This window comes from Natator depressus, chromosome 12, assembly GCF_965152275.1.
Source record: "Natator depressus isolate rNatDep1 chromosome 12, rNatDep2.hap1, whole genome shotgun sequence".
Classification (NCBI taxonomy): Eukaryota; Metazoa; Chordata; order Testudines; family Cheloniidae; genus Natator; species Natator depressus.
The window spans coordinates 6,761,890-6,786,856 of NC_134245.1; the positions used below are offsets into that span (position 1 = coordinate 6,761,890).

The following is a 24,967-nucleotide window of genomic DNA, read 5'->3' on the forward strand; positions in this document are numbered from 1 at the left end:
CTGGCTCATTTCTAAGAGTCAGCTCTCTCCAAAAGCCAGCAGCTATTTCAGTGTAGTTGCAAAAAAAAAAAAATAAATAAAAAAGTGGATTATCTGAAAGCAGAGCAAAGGCAGCCTGAAATAAAGTGCTTGGAATTTAGTAAGTTTTGTTCCCTTTAATTTTTAGTGCCTAATTCATTCACCTTACAGTCACCCCTGTGGACAATATGCGGCTATTCCCTGTCAACTGCTCACTAATTTTGACCTGTGCTTCCCTCTGCTTAGATTTGATGTATGTGCTGTGGCTGTTCTTTGTTGTTCTGGCCTGGAATTGGAACTGCTGGCTGATTCCAGTACGCTGGGCCTTTCCATACCAGATGCCTGAAAACCTCCACTGGTGGCTACTTGTAGACTATCTCTGCGACCTCATCTACTTTCTGGACATCACTGTCTTTCAGGTCCGCCTGCAGTTTGTCCAAGGAGGAGACATAATCGTAAGTAGCAGCTAGTAGCGGTTCCCTCACAAGGCAAAATTTCAGACGGGACTTTGGCTTGCTTTGGGTACCTCCTGTTGTAATTCTTGAAGTCCATAGAAAGGTTTTTTGGCAAACGTTGGGAGATAAGAACATATAGCAAAAAGGCAGCTCTCCCACCTCTTCCCTTATTTACTTCGTTGGCCCTGAGTGAATTTTTTTACCCACAGAGTACATCATGAAATGTTCACTGTGCAGAGGAAAAGCTATGGAAAGAGGCTTTGGGATCTACAATTTACTCAGTGTCCTAAGGAGAATGTGCAGCTAAGTGAGGCTGTTCCTCAACACCCCCGCCCTCCTTTTATCAAGCCACATCTCCCTGTTTTCCTTATACAGAAGAACCACCATGTTCACTGTGGCGAGGTCATGGCAATATCTATAGTGTGGTGGGGGGAAGATGTCATTTCCCATCCCAATCCCTTCCCGACATAATTAGGACTCTTCTGCGCCCCTCTTCTATATAGTAGGAAGGAAGTATCTGGTGATATCGTGTAGGTGCCTCCTCTCTGCCTTTTCAATCAGGTGCAGGTCAGTAAACCTCACCGCCAACCAGTGATGATGTTTCCCTCTGTTTCCTGTTCTCGTCTAGACTGATAAAAAGGCCATGCGACAGAACTACCTGAAATCCCGACGCTTCAAGGTCTGACACACTGTGTTTGATTTTTACACATATGTATTATTATTTAAAGGACACATTACAATCATATTTTGAAATCCATATCCTCATGTTATTAGTCACACCTCTGCATATTAGGACCGGAATAATTTTTAAAATCTGTGTGATAGTTATCTTGACAGATGTAGGCCAGGTTTAGGATGGCCCTGTCTGGGTATGAAAGGAATGGAAAGGAGGCTAGGAGCCTTTCCTCGTACCCTAGGTGTGTGTCTGGACAAGGGCTAGCCATATATAACTGGGGATCGCACTTTGATGTGTCAGTGCCAAAGGCAGCAGTGGCCTCCTCAGAGAGGGCTAGGAAGTGGAGAGCTAGTTGGAGGTGGGCAAGACAGCAGGCTGCACACATTTAAGGGTGGTGGAGATCCTGTTGCAATGTTGGCTTTGCCAGCGCCCCGGTTGTTATGTGTACAAATTTATGGAAGTTTGTGCCTAATTTGTGCAGAACATGAGTTTTATTTCCATTGACTTACCCTGCTGCACCCCTGGATCCCCGTATTGATTTCAATGGAAGTTGCTTCCTAGTAAATGAAGCCAGAGTTGGGTCCCGAACACCCTTTCCTGAGTACTGATAGAAGCAAAAGAGCCCCATGATGATTTCAATTCACCACCGTGTTTTCTGTTGTGATCTCACATGTGAGTTTTAGATGGACGTGTTCTGCCTTCTTCCCCTGGATTTCTTTTACTTCAAAGTTGGCGTAAATTCTCTCTTGCGGTTGCCTCGCTGTTTTAAGGTAAGTCAGGAGGTTAGAAAAACAAGGGGGGAGGGGACTGCATTTTTAGTTAATGTGGCAGAATCTTGTACTGTTTTTGATGCACTCTTGCTGTCTGCAGAAGTAGATTAATTGTAGATGACAGTATAATTGCATGGGGCAGGGAGGGGAAGAGGTTTGTCCTTTTGAAGGAATTACTAAAAGTTGCCATACATTTTAGTTGTCATTAGGAGCATCATAATTTCTTTTATTTGGGGGAGGGGACTGTAAGAGCACATACTAAGGGTCTGATCCTGTGTCTATTGAAGATAATGGAAGTTTTGCCATTGATTCCAATGACAACAGGAGTGAGTTCCATATCATATGATTATAAATTTTCCACATTGCTGTAATGGGATCTGAGGTAAGCAGGGAACAACTCTCCTGTGAGAGATTTTGAAGCAATTAAGGTTTTAAAGGAAAGAACAATAATGTTTCAAAAATTTGAGGACATATGAAAGCTACTTTCAGCTAGAAGATTAGATAGCTCAGTGGGCTATGGAGTCACTAGTTCAAATCTAAGCCACGTTAGTAGCAAGTGAAAGTCATTACCACCTATTTTGTGGCATATGTGAAATGAGTCACTAGTCTCAGGATGGTCCCTAATGGACTGGGATTAGGAGAAAGGCCAAGATTTGAAAGGTTCATGGAAGATTTGAGTCTCCAGGGCTGTCAATCCAGCGCCTTACCCCAGCCCTAAAACACACTTAAAATTGTAAAATACTGAATAAAATAAAAAAGATCAGTGATAATTAAAAGAAGCATCGGAATCTCTCATCTCCCACCTTCTGTAGTTTTTGATACAGAACTACTGTAGGAGTACAATTGAAAGGGAAATGAGATTTTTTGGAGGGTGCCTGGAGGTGAAACATAGTTCTTCTCAGTTAAAGAAGTAGTTCTCAACTAGGGGTAAGCGTACCCCTGGGGATACACAGAGGTCTTCCAGGAGGTACATCAACTCATCTAGACACTTGCCTAGTTTTACAACAGGCTACAATAAAAGCATTAGCGAAGTCAGTACAAACTAAAATTTCATTCAGACAGTGAATTGTTTAGACTGCTCTCTATACTACACACTGAAATGTAAGTACAATAGTTATATTCCAATTGATTTATTTTATAATTATATGGTAAAAATAAGAAACTTTGCAATTTTTCAGTATTTGTGGGGCTGTGACACTTTTGTATTATTATATTTTGTAAGCAAGTAGTTTTTAAGTGAGGTGAAACTTGGGGGTAGGCAAGACAGATCAGACTGCTGTAGTGGGGTGGTCACCTGCTCCGGCCTTAAAGGGCTTAAAACAGCCCAGGAGAGGGCTGTGGCTGGGAGCCAGCAGTTCCCGGGCTGATTGGGGGAAGCAGGCTCAGCTGTGGCCATGCGCCAGTCAGGACTCAGCTGGCCCACATAAGAGGCCCGTGGGCCAGGCACAGACTCTCTCTCTGCCTTTAGAGGGAGAAGGGCCTGGCTGCTGGGGCGAGTACCTGGCTACCTAAGGTGAAGCAGGGCTGGGGAAGGCCAGAGGAGCTGGGAGGCTCCAGATTGGAAAAGCCCCAGGCTGCAGGCCTAGTGGAAGGCCAAAAAGGGTACTGGGGTTGCAGGGGGCAGCCCATGGGTAGGCAGAGGCAGCAGGTCCAAACCCCCCTTGCCTGTGATGAGTGGCTTATACACAGTGGTGAGCTGGAGCTGGTTCGCTAGAACCGGTTGTTGCATTCAGAAGCCCTTTTAGAGCTGGTTGTTCTGCTCAGGCCCACAGAGGGGAGCTCGGGTGGGGGGGGCCACCCGTGCTGCAGCAGGTAACCTGGGGGGGGTGCAGGGGAACCTCTCCCCGCCCCAGCTCACCTCTGCCACCCTCGGCCTGAGCGGGAAGTCGCCATCTGCTTCTCAGTTCTCCCCAGCTTCCTGCCGAACAGCTGATTTGCGGGAAGCCGGAGTGGGGCGGGGGGCGCGGAGAAGCAGAGCAGGGCAGTGGGTTCAGGGGAGGAGGCAGAGCGGAGGTGAGCTGGGGCCGGGCGTGGGGCAGGGAGCTGCCGGTGGGTGGTCTGCACCCACCAAATTTTCCCCGTGGGTGCCCCAGCCCCGGAGCACCCAGGGAGTCAGCATCTAAGGCGCCACTTTTGATGTGATCAGTGGGGGGAGCAGCCGCTCCCCCGTCCCTAGGAGCCAGAGGGACCTGCCGGATGCTTCCTGGGAGCTGCCCCAGGTAAGCACCTCCGGAACTCCACACCTCGCCCCCCCGGCAGGTGCCTCTGGCTCTTAGGGGTGGGGTGGGCACCCACTACAGTGGCCCACGAGACCCTCCTGCCCAGTTCTGGGGGCAGTCAGGGGAGGGTGGTGGATGGGGCAGGAGTCCCGGGGGGTGGGGGTGGGCAACGACCCCCTTGTGGGGTGAGGAGGGAACCTGTTAAGATTTTGGCACCTCATCACTGCTTATACACTGCAGTCTGCCTCAGTGTGTGGGGGCTCAATGGTGACTGGCAGTAGCCAAAGACTGAGGTGAGGTGGGGATAGTGGGTGGGGGTTTCCCTGGGGAGGGGAGACCCAGAGACTGTGGGGGTACTGCTAGGGGGCAGCACTCTGGGTAAAAGGGGCACGGGGGTCTGGGAGGGACATGGGGGCAAGCGGGACACCAGCCTGCAGAGGGCGCTCTGGAGGCTGGAAGAGCTAATTCCCTGAGAGACCAGCAGGAGGTGCCGCAGGGGTGAGTCCTGCACCGTGATGGGGGTACAGTAGTCTGGAAAGGTTGAGAGCCACTGAATTAAAGGATTCACATTCAAGCCCTATTGAAAACTAGTTACCAGCTGTGATTGATGGGACGCTAATGCACATTGTATCATTCTCTTTAACAGTACATGGCCTTCTTTGAGTTTAATAACCGGCTTGAAGCTATCCTGAGCAAGGCATATGTCTACAGGTGAGGAAAAACCCCTGATACATTTTTATTTTTGGAGGAAGATCTTTTTGGGACTTTTCTTTTACTGGAGGGGGAAGAGGTGCAATTTGGTGGAGATGCAGCAATCTCCATCCAAACATAGTTCCTCTTTGACTATGATTTAATCACATATGGGGAACATTCTACATAGAGAAAATTCTTCCTCCTCATTATTGACTGCCACAATCGCAGTGACTTCTCCTGAGACTGGAAATGTCTCCTGGGAGGCTGACAACACTAAAAGTGTTGATAACATCGGAATCAAACCTCACCTTAGGGCGTCCGCATCCCAAAGCATGTTACTTTTTCAGCTCTCCCTAGCCAAGAAGCAAGAGACTCATTTTCAGTCATTCTTAACTCTTCTCTTTCGCATTGTAGCACATGGCAATGCTTCCAGGATATGTCGCAGATCCACAATATGAAAGATGACTGTAGAAAAATGATCTATGTTAATGATAGCCTTTAGTCATTAACCTCTTCCAAGTTGCAGCTCCATGTGATAAATGCTATCAACATTATTTGAAATGATCCCTTTGTTCCCAAAGCAACTGGGAGCAGAAGTAGTGGGGATAAACAGTGTAAAGCAGCCGGTAAAAATATTACTTTCCCCTACATTTTTAAAGAGTTGTACAGAGCTTTACCGTGTGACTGGTGGGGAATCCTTTGGAATAATTAGAGTCAAATGTTCCGAAGCACTCCTTTTTCTCTTTCTAATAGGACTATAAATATCAGTGCTTGCCCTGTGTTTCTATTAATTATTTTTCACTTTTAACGATGGTATTTTGGGGGATTTGAAGGTGTTTTTCATTATCGGGTACCTTGTAATCTTTCCTCTTTCATTGTTGCTTTTCTTTGCAGAGTGATAAGGACCACAGCCTATTTACTCTTCAGCTTACACGTGAACTCATGCCTGTATTATTGGGCATCATCGTACCAGGGACTGGGTTCTACCATATGGGTCTATAACGGGGAGGGAAACAGGTACTTAGTATGCATGCCCTCTGTTTTGGAATAGGCCAATGCAGCAGAATAGGAGCGATAGAGACAGTCAGGATGCAGCCAAGGCTGAATTAACACCATACTTTTGACATACGAGTCCACCTTTTCGTCAAAAGCCTAACATTTCCAGTACAATATCATTGCTATTTGATTTATATAGGCAGGGCTGGTTGTGCTGCCTGTTGTTAAAGTTGCCTGACTCTTCCCATTATAACTCCATTGCTTATAACTTTGGTAAACTTTAACCATTGAGGTTGACATTTTACATGCCATGTGTCTGCCTCAGTCTGGATGATGATGATGATTATTATCATGTTATGTTTCCACCAAAATGGTCCAGCCATTATGAGGAACTAGACTAGGGGGAAAAATATATTTTGCCATTGGGAAAAAGAAGTTCTGGAGACTTTTTCTCCAAGAAGCTCTAGTGCCCCCATGTTTTCCAGCTGTCCCCTAAACTTCTTTGTCTCTGTAGGTTTTCCAGGCACGTTTTCATTTGAGGGAGAGGAGAGGCTTTCACCCCCGTAGTTTTCCCCTTTTCACCACATAATTGTTCTCGCTATAGTTTCCAAGAGGTCTCCTGCTGACTGTGCCCGGGCAGTTCTAATGGTATCAAGCAGGTGCTAACTTTTCCGGCGACGGAAAATGAAAAGTTGTTCATTTTTTTTTCCCCTGTATAGTTATATCCGCTGCTATTATTGGGCTGTCAAGACGCTAATTACTATTGGAGGACTGCCTGACCCTCAAACTCTGTTTGAGATACTCTTCCAGCTTCTGAACTACTTCACAGGGGTCTTTGCTTTCTCTGTCATGATCGGCCAAGTAAGTGAATAATCAACCTGTCTTCCCTTCGGTATGACGCAGGTTCACAGTGCTTGTTGTTTTTAACGTCACCTCTCTGAAATCATGTTTGTTTCCCAGAAAGCACCCCCTGGGCTTTCCATCTACATACATTGAAAAATTCCAGTAGCATCAGCGTTCATTCTTACATTATTTTAAGGTTTGTTTCTCTAATATAGAGAGGCTCCTGACCTGCTGCATGCCCATAGTTTTATAAGTCCGAGGACGCAGATGCTAAAAATCCACTGTCGTGATACACGGTGTATGTTCAGTCTAAGAAGCTCGTTGTTAATAGTCTTTTGGATACTTAGTTTATTCATCATTACTTATAGTTATTTCCTTAATTTTGTTCTCTTCCCTCCTCCAACTCAGATGAGAGATGTAGTTGGTGCTGCTACTGCAGGACAAACTTATTATCGGAGTTGCATGGACAGTACCATTAAATACATGAATTTCTACAAAATCCCCAAATCCGTTCAGAATCGGGTCAAAACCTGGTATGAATACACTTGGCATTCACAAGGCATGTTAGGTAAGAATTAGCTGTATTTAGGGTTACTGTCTTAATAAAGACTTTAAGTTCATGTCTTTCTGATATTTTTACCTTGGCCTATGAACATTATGAACAGCAATGTAAGCTGGCAGCTTACAACATTTTGTGAACTGCTTATCCGTGTCAATTGCACAGATGGTCTAGAGCAGCGTTTCTCAAAAGCATGTGGCCACCAAGGGCTTCTCTTGTGGCCACTGCCTCCTGGGCAGTGATTGGGAGGGGAGCTAAGCACCTCCTCCCTTGGGGCCGCCCAGAGGGTTTGGGCCATGCCCCTCTCTGGAAGAACAAATGCTGCAGGAGCAGACAGCTGTTGTGAGTTCCCCACCTTCCTGGGGGTGATGGAGCTCAGACTTCTGGCTTTAGCGCTGGGGAGGCAGGCTCCGGCCATGCAGTGGCAAGCTCTGGACATGGGCTCCGGCTGTGTGGTGGCAGGTTCCAACCACAGGCTCGACCCCACAGCCACAGGGCCTGGCAGGCTTCATCCCCCAGTCCCTCACCCATCCACCCTATCACCCTAGGCCCCCGCTGCCTCCCTACCCACCTCCCCATCCGACCAAGGCTTGCTTGGTCCCCTGGCTTGCCAGGCCTGAATAAGTCTGCTTTGAAAAGTGATATTTGTATGTTTGTTAATATCACTTTTCACTGCCTCCCTGCTAGGTAGCAAGTCTGCCCCTGTGAAACGTGATAGTAACAAACATACAAATATCACTCTTCACAGAAGCAGACTTACTTGCTAACAAGTCTTTTAAAAAAAAAAAAAAAACACAACACCCCCAAAACAAAAGAAACAACAACAAAAGACAAGAACATGCGAAGTACCTTATTTGTGTTTCTCTTCTCTTTTAGGTCCAATAAAGAATAGACACAACTGTCCATTCTGTTTATTACTGAATCTGGAAAAACCCTACATGAATAAATTACTATGCTTTGGACATGTATATGTGCATATTTATTTGTTTTTTTCCTAAAGCTAAATATTTTAGGAAGAAGTGTCGTAGCGGCCACCAGCAAGAGTTGATGGCCGCACTCTGAGGCCACCGAAAAATTTGTTGTGAGACCCTCTGGTCTAGAGCAAGAGATGTCATTCTGTCTAATCTCCCTCCTCCACAGTTAATTGCACTGAGATTTTTCCAATTAAACCCAAAGGGGCACTGCTGAGTTTTGGAAAGTCACTGCAGTCATTTTGCAACACCAGGGACAGCACAGCACTGGGGCACTAAGCCTAAGGATTTTGTGGGATTTTTTTTTCTTTCTCATTTCACTGATTTCTCTATTTCTTCCTTGTTTTACCCATACTTCTACACAGTCCACTACACTAGTACCAGGATTCCAATTCCTAGCCTGTTAGTGAACTAGCATGATCACACAACAGCACATTCCAAGATTGTAACTCCCCCCTCTATAGATGAAGTTAGCTGAATTGAGATTGTTGGCCAAATCACAGCCGTCTGTGGAGGAAAAACCTGCCGTTCCTGCTAACGCATCCTGTTGTGGAAAAGCACGATCTGCACTGACTTGTTACTGAGCTCCATATTGGAAAGCTAGGTACATTTCTGTAAGTAGTCAGTTCTTTATTTTGTTTCCCCTTTTAACAGACGAATCTGAGCTGATGGGGCAGCTGCCAGACAAGATGAGGCTGGATATTGCTATTGATGTCAACTATGACATAGTCAGCAAGGTGGCGCTCTTTCAGGTACTGTCTACTTCTCCGATTGGACATTACCTGACTCCTGAGAGGCTCCTACAAATTAAGTAATTCCACTTCCTCTTTTGGGTTCAGGGCTGTGACAGGCAGATGATTTTCGACATGTTGAAGAGGCTCCGATCTGTTGTTTACTTACCTAATGATTATGTGTGTAAGAAGGTAACAAGCATTTTCTTTACATAAATTCTCTTTAGAGACTTGGAATAAAGTGATGCTATATGCGAGTGGGGAAGAGGCAGGGCCAGAAATGGAAGCTCATTGGTGGAATGACATGGATTTTGTTGGCCAGTGCATTTGGCAAGGAGATGTACCATCTCTTGGTTAGCTTGGTGTCATATTGTGGTTGACACTACAGCCACACAGAGTCAGAAAGAGATCAGAAAGGCCTCCTGGGGAATTCCCCCCGGTGCAGAAGTAGCGTAGGGCTGGCTTATGCAACTTCACACTACCCTCCTGTGCAGCCTCTTGAGTAGGTATATACTGAGCGTGTGGATTGGAGCAAGAGTTATGTTGTGGACAAGAGTGAGAGTGGATAGAGTACAAAGTGTTCCAGCTATTCTGAGCTGTAGAGCAGCCCATAGGCAGTTGTCCAAGGCTGCTGTAAAGTAAGGGAGCCTCTAGGTCAGGGGTTCTCAAACTGGGGGTTGGGACCCCTCAGGGGGTTGCAAGGTTATTACATGCGGGGTTGCGAGCTGTCAGCCTCCTACCCCCCCCAAACCCCACTTTGCCTCCAGCATTTATAATGGTGTTAATAAATTAAAAACACTTTTTAAAATATATTTAGGGGTGTCACACTCAGAGGCTTGCTATGTGAAAGGGGTCACCAGTACAAAAGTCTGAGAACCACTATTCTAGGTTATGTCGGGAGCCACAACGGTTCCCAGAACAGTATAGCCCCTTTTGGCCACTCCTGTGTTTTACCTGCCCTACTGCACTTCCTGAGAGCTACCTGAAACAATGAGAAGAGCCAGGCTTGGCTAACACACCAGGAACTGATTAAGTTATGCAAGGGAGATTCAAAGCAAAGATGTGCTCTGTGTCACTTAGTGTTGGTGATACTGATCACACTGTGCAAAGAGTGACCTCTGCTGATTTCAAGGTGCACAGCATTAACACTAATTGGAAAAAATCCAGGGGGGGGGGGGGAGCAGCTGTGCATGCTCATTGGACAATAACAATTGAGAATAAGCAGGATAAAACAACAACAAAAGGAAATATTTAGGGGGGGGAAAAGAGTTGAGGAGAATTTTGTTTTTAAAAAGATAAACCCTATTCCTGTTTTGGAACCTCCTGCATTTATGACCAGCAAGTGGAAAGCTATGAAAAGATTTGAGACAGAATAAAACAACATTCATGAAGTAATTGAATAGTTTAGCTTGGATCAGGGTCTCTGTACATTTTTCCATACGCTTTCTTCCCCTCTTTCTGGGTTCCAGCAGGATAACCAGCGCACACCCCACAAGTTGCCCTAATCTTTGTTTCAGGGGGAAATTGGCCGAGAGATGTACATCATACAAGCTGGACAGGTGCAGGTGCTTGGAGGACCTGATGGCAAAACTGTGCTTGTGACTCTGAAAGCTGGATCTGTGTTTGGAGAAATAAGGTCAGAGAGAGGATCGATGGGAAATTGGGAGAATAAAGACCAAGACTAAGATTAGAAGGAAGTTGGGGAAATAAGTCAGAGGTGGAGAAAAATAAAATTTGGAAATAAGATCTGGAAAGGAGGATCCATTGCTAGGACCTATTTGCTGCTATAATTAAAAGGGGTCACAATTTAACACTGAGATCTGTTAACACAAATTCCACTTTTTAATTTTAAACTTTTGAACTGTCATTGTCTCCCTGACTCCATTCTATGTGAGTCTACACAGTATGAACTGACCTGGTTGTCTAGTGACAGTTGCAAAGGCAACTCTCTTGGGGAAGAGAAATAGGGAAAAAGAGACTCATATATTGGTCATCAACAACCATCCTGGCTGATTAAACAGCATTGACGAATCCTCTGCAGTGCTTATCGGCTGAAAAGATGGCTGACCACAATATGATTGGAAATAAATAAAAATGGGGATACCACAAGCCTGCAACAAGGATGTTGAGGGGCCCCCTGCATAAAAACAAATCACTCAAACTATATTGTTGATTTTCCAAAAAAGTAGAAGATAAATGGAGAAAACTGATTATTCCACCTTGGATCACCCCTTTCCAATACCAGCAGAGTGAGAAGAAATCATTGCAAGCTTCCTGTTCTAGGCCATTTGTCCTGTGCTGATATGGCTTTAGGTAGGGAATCCATGTGAGTGAGAATGGGTGAAATCAAAGCATGGTGAAAATAGCTCATTGTAAATATGTTCTCTTCTCGATAACAATGAGTTAGGCTGGCTGTTCAGGTCCTCCGACCCCAAAGCAGAAACAAGAGCTTGAGATACAAATATGAAAACAAAATGTTATAGTTTAAAAAAAAATCTATACATCCCTACTGGCCATGATCTACGTACTCTGCAGTGGTAATAAAGAAGGGTGGAACTAAAATGCTGACCTGGTTATCCTACATCAAGGTGGCTTCTACGGTAGCATGTAAACTAGTCACTACTATTGTTAATATCCAACGCTTGCACAGAGCAGCCCAGAGTGCCGTAGTGATTTGTAACACACTAGTAGTGGGTACTTTTCTGTCTATAAAACTAGTTTTAAAGAACAATATTATAAAATAACTACAATAAAATCATTTTTATGTAGTGATTTTCATACCCATAAAAAGAACAGGAGTACTTGTGGCACCTTGGAGACTAACAAATTTATTAGAGCATAAGCTTTCGTGGGCTACAGCATATAGGAACATCTAGTAAGAAGAAATATATATACATACAGAGAAGGTGGAAGTTGCCATACAAACTGTGAGAGGCTAATTAGTTAAGATGAGCGATTATCTGCAGGAGAAAAAAACTTTTGTAGTGACAATCAAGATGGCCCATTTAGCCACACAAGCGGTCCATTTCCTGGACACTACTGTCCTAATAAGTGATGGTCACATAAACAGCACCCTATACTGGAAACCTACTAACCGCTATACTTACCTACATGCCTCCAGCTTCCATCCAGGACACACCACATGATCCATTGTCTACAGCCAAGCTCTAAGATACAACCGCATTTGCTCCAATCCCTCAGACAGGGACAAACACCTGCAAGATCTCTATCAAGCATTCTTAAAACTACACTACCCACGTGCTGAAGTGAAAAAACAGATTGACAGAGCCGGAAGAGTACCCAGAAGTTACCTACTACAGGACAGGCCCAACAAAGAAAATAACAGAACACCACTAGCCACCACCTTCAGCCCTCAACTAAAACCTCTCCAGCGCATCATCAAAGATTTACAACCTATCCTGAAAAATGATCCCTCATTCTCACAGATCTTGGGAGACAGACCAGTCCTCGCTTACAGACAGCCCCCCAACCTGAAGCAAATACTCACCAGCAACCACACAACAAAAACACTAACCCAGGAACCTGTCCTTTTAACAAAGCCTGATGCCAACTCTGTCCACATATTTATTCAAGTGACACCATCATAGGACCTAATCACATTAGCAATGCCATCAGGGGCTCGTTCACCTGCACATCTACCAATGTGAGATATGCCATCATGTGCCAGCAATGCCCCTCTGCCATGTACATTGGCCAAACTGGACAGTCTCTATGCAAAAGTATAAATGGACACAAATCTGACATCAGGAATCATAACATTCAAAAACCGGTAGGAGAACACTTCAACCTTTCTGGCCACTCAGTAAAAGACTTAAGGGTGGCAATTTTGCAACAGAAAAGCTTCAAAAACAGACTCCAACAAGAAACTGCTGAGCTTGAATTAATATGCAAACTAGATCCCATTAACTTGGGTTTGAATAGAGACTGGGAGTGGCTGGGTCATTACACATATTGAATCTATTTCCCCATGTTAAGTATCTTCACACCTTCTTGTCAACTGTCTAAATGGGCCATCTTGATTATCACTACAAAAGTTTTTTTTTCTCCTGCTGATAATAGCTCATCTTAACTAATTAGCCTCTCACAGTTTGTATGGCGACTTCCACCTTCTCCATATGTGTATATATTTCTTCTTACTATATGTTCCATTCTATGCATCTGATGAAGTGGGCTGTAGCCCACGAAAGCTTATGCTCTAATAAATTTGTTAGTCTCTAAGGTGCCACAAGTCCTCCTGTTCTTTTTGCGGATACAGACTAACACGGCTGCTACTCTGAAACCTGTCATACCAATGTATCACCAAAACACTTAAAATGTTAGATGCGTAAAATGTCACGGTTGGCAAAAGTTGAGCTCCAAGTACAGTGGCGACATGTCTCCTGCAACAAACTCTGCTATCAAACCGTGTGAAAGCTCAGATTTTAAATTATTAAAAACTGTATTGGCCCAACATACAATAGTTTTAACATCTCTTGGTATTTTAATTAGCTTGTTGGCAGTGGGAGGTGGAAATCGTCGCACAGCAAATGTTGTGGCTCATGGATTTACTAACCTTTTCATCTTGGAGAAGAAGGACTTGAATGAAATTTTGGTGCATTATCCAGAATCTCAGAAGCTGCTGCGTAAGAAGGCGAGGTGAGTGACAGGATGTTGCTAAAATGTCATTTCTCATAAACATGCAGATATAGTACAATTTTCAAACTCTGAAAGAACAGGTGATCTTTGGGGCTGCACACTGGAGAAATTACACCCAAAGTGTTAAGGGAAAATTTTCAATGCTAAGCGCACCAGACTGTACATACATACATCTTTTTGGGCCTCAGTTACATCAGTTCTCATAAACGAAGCAGGTTTGAATAGAGACTGGGAGTGGCTAAGTGGCTAAGTCATTATGCAAGGTAACCTATTTCCCCTTGTTTTTTCCTACCCCCCCACGTTCTTGTTAAACCCTGGATTTGTGCTGGAAATGGCCCACCTTGATTATCATACACATTGTAAGGAGAGTGATCACTTTAGATAAGCTATTACCAGCAGGAGAGTGGGGTGGGGGGAGAGAGAACCTTTTGTAGTGGTAAACACCCATTTTTTCATGCTTTGTGTGTATAAAAAGATCTTCTATACTTTCCACAATATGCATCCGATGAAGTGAGCTGTAGCTCACGAAAGCTTATGCTCAAATAAATTGGTTAGTCTCTAAGGTGCCACAAGTACTCCTTTTCCATCCAAGACAGATGGCTATCCAGCCTCCTTTTGAAAGCCTCCAGTGAAGGAGATTCCAGGACTTCCCTAGGCAGTTTGTTCCATTGTCCTACTGTTCTTACAGTTAGGAAGTTTTTCCTGAGATATAAACTAAATCTGCCATGCTGCAGTTTGAAGTTTTTTGTCCTGCCTTCTATGACGAGAGAGCAATTTTTTCCATCCTTTTTTATGGCAGCTTTTCAAGTTTTTGAAGACCGCTGTCATATCCCCCCTTAATCTCCTCTTTTTCAAACTAAACACACCCAGTTCCTTCCGCCTTAGCTCATATGGCTTGCATTCCATCCCTTTCATTATCTTTGTTGCTCACCTGTGGATCCTTTCTAGTTTCTCTACATCCTTTCTATACATTGGTGACCAAAATTGGACACAGTACTCCAGCTGAGGCCTAACCAGCGCTGAGTAGAGCAGTATTATCCCCTCCCGTGACTTGCATGCTATGTCTCTGTTAATGCAACCCAAAATTGCATTTTTTAAAAAAATTTTATTATTAATTATTATTTTTTTGCAACAGCATCACCTTGCTGACTCATGTTGAGGTTGTGATCCACCACAGCTCCCAGATCCTTCTCAGCAGTGCTGCTGCCAAGCCACTTATCCCCCCCATTCTGTATTTGTGCATTTGGTTTTTCTTCCCTAAATGTAGCACCGCACATTTGTCTTTGTTGAATTTCATATTCATAGGGATTTTTTGTCTCATAATTTTCCCAGCTCTACTCTGCAACCAAGTCTAATGTTTTGAGAGTGCCTTTAACTGCTGCAAAACTTGAACTGTCTGTGTTAGAAAATTAATCCAATATTGCATATCTCTGGACAAAATTAGTCTCTTTCTTATTCTAGGAAAATGCTGAAAAATAACAATAAACCCAAAGAAGAAAAAGGCATGCCAAAAGATGTGCTTATCATTCCTCCAAGACCTGGGACACCTAAACTCTTTCAAGCTGCCCTGGTAGCTGCAGGAAAGATGGGAGGCAAAGGAAAGCTTGCCCATATCAGATGGAAATTGAAAGAGCTGAAAGCAATGCAAGCTATGCAGGTAAGAACAAAGGATTGGAGTTTTTGTTCTTTCATTCACAATGAAACTATCATCTTGCAACACTGTTGATGGAGACTTAACAAGAAACAGCATAGAGTCTATATTTCAGCTGAACAACAATGAACCACTGGCTAATCACAATCTACACTTCATTCTTTCTTTCATTTTTCTGCTGGGACTATCTACAAGGGTACCAACTGGTGGCAATCATGGACAGAAATGTGTCCGTCAGGAAATCAGCTGAGATAATCAACTCATTTCACATGAAGTCAGACTAAGTTTGAGAGCAATATGGAATAAATGGAACAGTGGTCCTAGATGGATTGAGGAAACCCTTGCAGGAAGGCATTGTAATCCAGTGGCCTAATGTAGTAGGAGAACACATTAGCTTTTCACTTGGGGAGATCCTAATAATGTGAAAAATTTAGGTCTCATTCTAGTCTGCAGTGGACATATATCCACATCACACAATCACTCTACTGTGTAACATTCATAGAGCCAATCCATATTATGTTAAAGTGACAGACAAGTACACAGTCAGACATCCAGCATCCACAGGGAAATCTTATCAGTCCAACTTTGTAGATGTATAACTGTAGCAGAAGTCATGCTCCAGGATTCAATAGTGGTTCTATCTGCATATGATTTGCTGAATTTAAGAAAGTAAAAGCCTTAATATGAATATACTAAAGGACTGTGATTTTATTAATTAGATATACCTGTGTATTATAACCACTATATTATACAGACAGTATCCTAACTGAAAGTCTTTGCTTAGTGTTAAGGTACTATGGTAAAGAGGGCCGTATATGTATCTAGAAAGACACATAGAACAATGCAATGTCTTTCTAGTGTCCTTCGTAAAAGAATAAGAAGGCTTCATATAATTAAATGCTGTAACAATAATTAAAGAATAGTTAAAAGCGGCAGAGAATATAGATGCTGACATACACGACACATTCTGGATAGTAATGGAGAATGAATTCCGTAATTAAGGCATTCCATTCATAACCCCCATTAACACAGGTAGGTCTTTGTCCTTCTCCAGTAGCTGGTCCGCATAAAGAGGTTTCTGAGACTGCTGATGCTTCCAGCTAATTGATGCAAGCTGGAGAGGCCTATGCTTTTAGAGAGAGAGAGATCCAGCTGGCAATTTATCCAGTAGACTGTTATACATTGTTGCAAAACTAGTACCATGATAAACTAGGATAAATCCTGGGGATATTTCAGATTAGAATTGAAGTACAATGACTAAACCGTATAAAGAAAGCTTTCACACTTAACTTGCACTATAATGAGGTGAAACCTGCGAGAGGTACATTAGCCTGGATAGGGTACCTGACAGGTGTTTTGTTTAAAGTGCTGCCGGACAGATCTGATGAAAGAGAAGATCCAGGATTTGGAGATGCAGGTGGAAACTATGGCTGAGTTTTGAAGGGGGTTTGAATGGATGATTGGGTGGGGGGGGGGGAAAGGCAAGGGGAGGCTGAAGGGAAATCTCGAGACTTGCAGATGCAAGCTGGACTGGAGAACTGGGAGGGTAGATGGTGGGTGAAGAAGTGGCCGGTGTAAGCATATGACTATAAGAACAAGGCAGAGGAAAAGACGGGCTAGCAAAGGAGAAATAGAGCTGAGAAACAGGTTTGCTGAGTTGGACAATAAAGGGGTGCGGTGGGCCATAACAGAGGGCGGGAGGCAGGGCCGTCCTTACCCATACGCAAAGTATGCAGCTGCGTAGGGCACCAGGAAATTTGGGGCACCAAATTTCCTGGTGCCCTGCACAGCTGCGTGCTGCTCCAGCCCTGCTCTGACTCTTCCCCAGGGCCCCTGCCCCCAGCCACGCCCCCACACCCCTGACTCTGCAGCAGGGCTGGGCCTGCACTCACCGGCGGTGGGAAGTGCAGCGACCCGGCCCCAGCCGTGCTGCCGGTGAGTGCTGGGGGGTGGTTCTCCCCTGCCCCCCAAGCCTGCTTCCCCCCCGTCCCCGGAGGCCTGGGGCCTGCTTCCCCCCTGCAGAGGCCTCCCCCCCTCATGGGGGGGGCTGCGTAGGGCCCCAGAATAGCTAGGGACGACCCTGGTGGGCGGGCAAGGAAGAAGAGAAGAGCAGCTAGTCCTACAGGAAGAGGGGAAAAGTCCATGGGACATAGCCAGAGTTCGAAGCCTCGAGAGAATAGAGGATGTCTGATAGAAGACCGCAAATGAGAACAAAAGACAACAGGATTTGCAGCCAGAAAGAAGTGAAAGAGGAAGGCTGGAGAATTGCACCAACACCAGGAAGTTGCAGGTCTACATGACTGCAGACTCCCTACTAAGAAGAACAGACAGGCCTGTCATCAAAGGTGATCCAGAGAACAGGAAGGTGTGCTGTCTGCTGGGAGCTAAGATACAGGATGTGGATCTGAAGCTGAAGACGATCTTAATGGGAGAAGGAAAGAATCCACTGATTGTCCTTCATGTGGGAACAAATGATACCTCTAGAGTCTCATTAGAATGCATGAATGGGGAGGGTATTCCAGGCTGGGGAAGACGCTTAAAGAAATGGAGGCTCAGGTTATCTTCAGTGGGATTCTGCCTGTCCCTAGAGGAGGAGAACGAAGGCGAGACAAGGTGACGATGATCAACAGATGGGTCAAGCAGTGGTGCGATAAGGAGGGCTTTGGGATGTTTGACCACTGGGAGGCATTCATGGACAGAGGACTGTTCTCATGGGATGAACTCCACCTGAGTAGGGAGGGAAATAGACATCTGGGATGGAGGTTGGCAACAGATTAAAAGAGCTTTAAAGTAGGAATTTGGGGGCAATGTTTGAGAGATGCTCATGTAATCTCCAAGCCTCATTCTAATATTGAGCGGGAGGAAAATCAAGTAAGAGAGGATACAGCAGTGGAGAAAGGAACAACAGGGTAGGAGAAAGTGTCATTGATTTTGGCATCAGCAGTCAGGTTGGCGATACTGCCAGTAGAATGACTGTACCTAATCAGACGAGGAATCTGGGCAAAGCCAAGCAGAAACCATTAAGATGCCTGTAGATCAAGGCAAGAAGCCCGGGTAACAAAATGGAGGAACTAGAACTACTGGTGCAGGAAGTGACGAGAGATATCCTAGGGATAATGGAAACCTGGTGGAATAGTAGTCATGGCTGGAGTACAGGTATTGAGGGTATGTGATGTTCAGGAAGGACAGAAATAAAAGTAAAGGTGTTGAAGTAGCATTGTATATCAATGGCAAGGCAGAATATAAAGAAATTACAAATCATGGTATAGATCAAATGGAATCTGTTTGGGTCAAAATCACTTTGGGGAAGAAAGCTATCAGAGGTGCGACTGAGATAGTGCTTGGGGTCTGCTAGAGACTCCCAGGGTCTGATTTGGATATAGATAGAGACTTTTAAAATATTTCTAATGAAATAAATACTACTGGGAGTTGAGTGATTATAGGAGACTTTAATTTTCCAGATGTAGATTGGAGGACAAGGGCTACGAGTAATAATAGGGCCCAGATATTCCTGGATGTGATAGCTGACAGATTTTTTCACCAAATAGTCACCAAACCAACAAGAGGTGAGGCCATTTTAGGTTTAGTATTGGTAAGTAGTGAAGACCTCAGAAGAACTGGTTGTACAGGACAGTCTTGGTTCGAGTGATCATGAGCTAATTCCATTTAAAAATGGAAGAATAAACAAAAATAGATCTGCAACTAAGGTCCTTGATTTCAAAAGGTTAAACTTTTAAAAAATTAAGGGGCGTAGTTAGGGAAGTGGACTGGACTGAAGAACTCAAGGATCTGAATGTGGTGGAGGCTTGGAATTACTTTGTCAGAGTTACAGAAGCTCTCTGAAGCCTGCATCCCAAGCAAGGGGGAAAAATTCCTAGGGAAGGCAGACCAAACTGGATGAAGATGCTCTTCAAACAGGTTATTAAGAGAAAGTAGAAAGCCTATAAGGAATGGAAGATGGGATGGATCAGCAAGGAAAGCTACATCTTGGAGGTCAGAAAGTGTAGGGGAAAAGTGAGAACTGCCAAAAGCCAAGCAAATTTAGACCTTGCAAAGGAACTTAAAAAACCAATAGTAAAATGTTTCTTAGCTATATAAATAAAAACAAAACAAGGAAAGAAGTGGGACAGCTAAGCACTGAGGACGGGGTGGAGGTGAAAGATAATCTAGGCATAGCCCAACACCTAAACAAATACTTTGCCTTAATTTTTAATAAGGATAATGAGGAGCTTAGGGGTAGTGGCAGGGTGGCTCATGGGAACAAGGATATGGAAGTAGAAATGACCACATCTGAGGTGAAGGTCAAAGCCAAACAGCTTAATGCGACCAAATCGGGGGATCCAGATAACCTCCATCCAAGAATATTACAGGAATGGGCACACAAAATTGCAAGCCCAATATCAAGGATTTTTAATTAATCTGTAAACTCGGAATTCATACCCTATGGCTGGAAAATTGCTAATATAGTACTTATTGTTAAGAAAGGAAAAAAAGTGATCCAGGAAAGTACAGGCCTGTTAGTTTGACCTCAATTCTATGCAAGATTTTGAAGAAGAAAAAAAAGCCGTTATGGACATACAGGTAAATGGTAATTGGGATAAAATACAACAAGGTTTATCATAAGGTGCCAGGTCACCCTGATCTTTTTCTTTGAGAACTGATTTTTTTAGACAAATGAAATGAAGTAGAGCTCATCTATCTGGATTTCCATAAGGCATTTGATACAGTTCCACATGGGGAAATTATTAGTTAAATTGGAGAAGATGAGGGTTAATATGAGAATTGAAAGGTGGGTAAGGAACTGGTTAAAGGGGAAACTACAATGGGTCAAACTGAAAGGTGAACTGTCAAGCTGGAGGGAGGTTACTAGTGGAGTTCCTCAGGGATCAGTCTTGGGACCAATCTTATTTCACATTTTCATTATGACCTTGTACAAAAAGTGGGAGTGTGCTAACATAATTTGAAGACAACACGAAGTTTGGAGGTATTGCCAATATGGAGGAGGACCAGAATATCATACTCCAATTTTCAAGGTTATCCAGATTATTTTGTAACAGAAATGGGATGAAATTTAATAGTGCAAAGTGCAAGGTCATGCATTTAGGGATTAACAACAAGATTTTTTTTTTTTTGCTAAAAATTGGGGACATATCAGTTGTAAGCAACAGAGGAGAAGAAAGACCTGGGTGTATTGGTCAATCATAGGATGACTAGGAGCAACCAACGTGATGTGACCATGAAAAAGGCTAATGCAATCCAAGGATGCATCAGGCAAGGCATTTCCAGTGAAGATAGAGAAGTGTTATTACCATTATACAAGGCACAGATGAGACCTCCCTGGAGTATTGTGCGCAATTCTGGTCTCCCATGTTTAAGAAGGATGAATTCAAACTGGAACAGGTGTAGAGAAGGGCTACTAGGATGATCAGAGGAATGGAAAAGCTACCTTACAAGAGGACATTTAAGGAGCTTGGCTCGTTTAGCCTAACCAAACAAAGGCTGAGGGGAGATATGATCACTCTCTGTCAGAGAGAGAAACACCTGCTAGGGAGAGGAGTTCTTAAAGTTAAGCGCCAATGTTGGCACATGAACAAATGGATATAAACTGTCCATCAACGAGTTTAGGCTTGAAATTAGACAAAGGTTTCCAACCGGCTGAGGAGTGACATTCTAGAAGAAGGCCCCCAAAGTGAGAAGAGGGGACAGAAAATCTAAATGGTTTCACGACTGAGCTTGATAAGTTTATGGTGGGGATGGTAGGATGCGATTGCCTACAATACCGTGTGGCCCATCTGTGACTGCTGGTAGCAAATATCTGCAATGGCCGGAGGTAGGACACTAGGTGGGGAGAGCTCTGAGTCACTACAGTGAATTCTTTCCTAGGTGTCAGACTGGTGGGTCTCGCCAACAAAGTCAGAGTCTAACTGGTCACCATATTTGGGGTTGGGAAGGAATTTTCCCCCAGGTCAGATTGACAGAGACCCTTGAGGTTTTTCGCCTTCCTCTGTCTGCAGCATGGGGCCTGGGTCACTTGCTGGTCTGAACTAGAGAAGATGGTGGATTCTCTGTAACTTGAAGTCTTTAAATCTTGATTTGAGGATTTCAGTAACTCAGCCAGAGGTTATGGGTCCATTACAGGAGTGAGGTTCTGTGGCTTGCAATGTGCAGGAGGTCAGACTAGATGATCACGATGGTCCCTTCTGGCCTTAAAGTCTGTGAGTCTTTGATCTCTAGCTGTTTCTTGAGCATATAATTCACCTTCCCATACCAAAAGGAAAAACATCATAGTGAGATGAAATCTTGATAATGAGTTCGGACTCAGTAAAATGGCTTGAAATTCTCCTTTCTCTCTCTGCCAGACATATTAATTCATATTACTAATACTGTGGTAGTGCCTAAGGATCCCAATCATGGGCTAGGGCCTCATCACTTTTACTTTGTTTTATTTGTGTTCCAGGAGCCCAAATCCACTCCAGTTCTGCTGAAATTACCAGTTCGCCATCATTCATTTAAAGCACCCTGCAGATCAAGTGACCACACTGATGAGGAGGATATCCTCTCAAAATCTTCAGATAATTCAGTCTTTATTCGCTTGAGTCCTGCCCCACAAAGCAACGAACAGATTCTTTCTGTGGAGGTTTCAGAAAAGGAAGAAAAGAAATGAAAAGCAAACAACCCCCTGTCCTTCTTAGAAAGCCACTGCCATGAGTTTCAGCCAGACAACTGCATCCTATAGAAGCTTTTACTGGCTACTGATTTCTGTGCAATGGCTAGTAGCGTCGCTCACTAAGCCAACTTGATATGCTCTGCCTTTCTTGGGTACTTAGACCACAAGACCGCTGTTGATAAGGATCTTTGCCATAGGGCCTAGAACTGTACAAAGCTTCTGCACTTTGGAAGTCCAACATTTATTGAACTCCTTTATAAACATTCCCACTAAATACCCGGCCAACCCTCTTGCCTCCAAATCCAGCCTTACAGTGAAGGAGCCCTGCAGTAACGAATACTGGCTTTTTACAGTTCTGAAGGGTTAGTGTCTGTTTTTATCAGATATCAGTGCAGCCCCTTCTGAAGGTTGCAGTTGTTTTCCCCCCTAAATGTGACTCGTAATTTACTAAAAACAAACAGAAGAAAAGCCAAGATTCCTGTCCATTTGTTGCAAAGTTGTCATAGGCGATGCTGTGTAAGACGCGGAAATGATGGAAAAACCGATGTGGTTCTAAAGAACAGCAAAGAAAATTAGCATAACTGATAGCCTGAAATTACACGCTTGTTTGCATATCTCGGAATTTGGAACTTCTCCCGAGTTCCAAATTCCGAGATAAAGTTCCAAATTCCGAGATATGCAAACAAGCGTGTAATTTCTTTCAATGGGGGGTGTGTGTGTGTGTCACCATATGAACATAGCTTGGTTTCATAGGCTTATCAACATTTTTAACATCATCTTTGCAATTCCTTTGTTGGATCTCAGACCCTCTGCCTCTAAGGAAGCAGGCTACTGCTTTGCACAATGCTTGTTATTGTAATACTGTGCTTGTCATCTCTTTGGTTCAGTGCTCAGCCAATAGAAAGTACTGTGATTGATCTTTTGGTTTAGTGTCTGAACCAAGAAATTTCATTTGGGTTGCACGAAACATTTCCCTTCTTCTTTGCGTAAAGAAGAAATAAGGTGTTTGCTACATGGGGCAGTCCCAAAATGTATTAAAATATAAGTTCACTCATTCAACAAATGCTCATGCGCTAATTAGTAGTGCAGACCTCACAAGCTTATGTATGGCAAGGCCATGCTGCTAAATGAGTAGGATACCACTGTAAGAATTACATGCATGTGTACACTGTACATTTATCACTTGTAAGATCTTCTTTACAGGGAAAGTTTGGATATGAAATTACTGACCTTTACCTTACACCTTCTTCACAATTTACTATCATGCATACAAGTTTTCTCCCTCCCAAGAATGATCGTCGGAGAAGCTATGTGGGCTTCTCTGGGGGCAGAAATACATGTCAATGCTGATTAGCAGCATCTTGATTTCTCTTAAGAATTCTTACAGACTGCAGCACGTTTAAGGAACTCAGATATGTTACAAGTAAAGCTGAAGTCACCACTGCTCTTAACACTGCAAGGTAAAAGCTTGAGTTTTGATAAGAGTATTGAAACTTCCCTGAATATTTCTTATCCCATGAAGATTTGTACATTATTTAGTTTCCTACATTTTGGTGGGTAGTGTATAGTATTTTTTCACTATATAAACATTTAAAAAGTCAAAAAATCTGTGCAAAAATTGTAGGTGAAAATGTCGTTTTGATTCCTGGGTATATTTTGATATGGTTTGTAAGGGTAGTTTAAATGAATAATATGCCTTCTGCTGCAGTGGCTTTCATATTCCAAAGCATTTTCATTAAACTTTTAGATTATTGTTCATCATGTGTGGCTTCATTTCAGGAACAGAGAATGTGTTAAAAATTCCTGCTTAGTTTAGCTTTGTCTATTAATTTGCTATATGTCAACAAGACAAATTTTATGTGCAAGCATTTAGGACAACTTTCTCAGACTTAAATATACAACGTGAACAACCCCAAGCTAATGTTACAAATTTGTCATAGAACTATGAGTCTTTTTGCCATATTCCATGTGAGCACCTGGACAGACTCACCTTCTCTGTGCAAATCAAGAAATTCCGTGGTAAAATTTACCACAAAGCCAACTAGCTAGACAATACACCCAGAATTCTTATTTTTACTTGTTGGTTGATTTTTGTAAAAGTTTCAAAGTGCCTTTCAAATGTCACCAAATTTTTAATAGCAGCCACTGTTAATTTTTGAACTCACTGTTATCAGAGGCTAACAGCCTGAAAAAGTCCCTGAGTGAAATCTTGGCTCAATTTCCCCATAGCATCTCCCTGCTTCTAGTTTTTAACTGCATGCTTTTATTCCTCTTAGCGCTTCAAATTTCCTGTATAACAATAGGTTTTAAAAAGAAAGTCAACATGCTCAGTAGTCCCACTGACTTCAAGGTAAACGTGTTGGCTCAGGCCAGTGTTTAATTCTATCCCCACTCCTGTTTTTTATATTTCCTTATTCTTTAATGTCACTTTAAAAGCATTGAAATCTAGCATTTGTGGATGGGGAGGACCCCTAACCGATCCTCCGCTTTCCAGCAGATGCGTTCTACCATTTCAGCACCTGTGCCAGTTATTATGGATTCATTCTCCCTTTTGTCTTTACTGTCCTTGCCTATTAATCAGGCTCCTATGTTTTTTTTCAATCTTCCATCTGGAAAACACAGCACGGCTGTTTTCATGTGTTGCTTTCTTAGTAAAAACAACGAGGAGTCCAGTGGCACCTTAAAGACTAACGAATTTATTTGGGCATATGCTTTTGTGGGTAAAAAAACCCCACTTCTTCAGATGCATAGAGTGAAGATTACAGATACAAGCATAAATATACTGACACATGAAGAGAAGGGAGTTACCTTACAAGTAGAGAACCAGTGGTGACAGGGCCAATTCAATCAGGGTGGATGTGGTCCACTCCCAATAATTGGCCAATGGAGCTGATATGCCTTAAAAACCTAAATTATTTTAATCTTTAAGGAAGTGGACATGAAAGCAGTATCGCCTCAGCTGAACTGGTGAAAGGCAGGGAATGCAAAGCCAAGCCACCCATGCAAGTCCAGAATGCCACTAACCTACCATAACGCTGTTTAGGGACGTGGGGGAAATCAAC

General features: G+C 43.5%; 1 protein-coding gene across 3 annotated transcripts in view; it reads left to right on the plus strand.

Moving 5' to 3' along the window:
- The window catches only part of CNGB1 (cyclic nucleotide gated channel subunit beta 1), a 69,410-nt gene that overhangs the window by 34,444 nt on the left and 9,999 nt on the right, over positions 1–24,967 (plus strand). The window contains exons 9-21 of one of the 3 annotated variants that reach the window (XR_012641548.1): positions 265–473; positions 1,102–1,152; positions 1,833–1,919; positions 4,785–4,849; positions 5,726–5,848; positions 6,547–6,688; positions 7,079–7,238; positions 8,855–8,952; positions 9,040–9,123; positions 10,449–10,567; positions 13,441–13,587; positions 15,049–15,244; positions 21,696–22,267. Coding sequence is in view for 2 of the 3 variants with exons in the window: in XM_074968488.1 (XP_074824589.1) it covers positions 265–473; positions 1,102–1,152; positions 1,833–1,919; positions 4,785–4,849; positions 5,726–5,848; positions 6,547–6,688; positions 7,079–7,238; positions 8,855–8,952; positions 9,040–9,123; positions 10,449–10,567; positions 13,441–13,587; positions 15,049–15,244; positions 21,696–21,902 (1,688 nt within the window). In the remaining variant the exon portion in view is untranslated. Of the gene's footprint in view, positions 1–264; positions 474–1,101; positions 1,153–1,832; positions 1,920–4,784; positions 4,850–5,725; positions 5,849–6,546; positions 6,689–7,078; positions 7,239–8,854; positions 8,953–9,039; positions 9,124–10,448; positions 10,568–13,440; positions 13,588–15,048; positions 15,245–21,695; positions 23,567–24,967 lie in introns of those variants that run through there. The other 2 variants (XM_074968488.1, XM_074968489.1) reach the window with 2 other exon arrangements.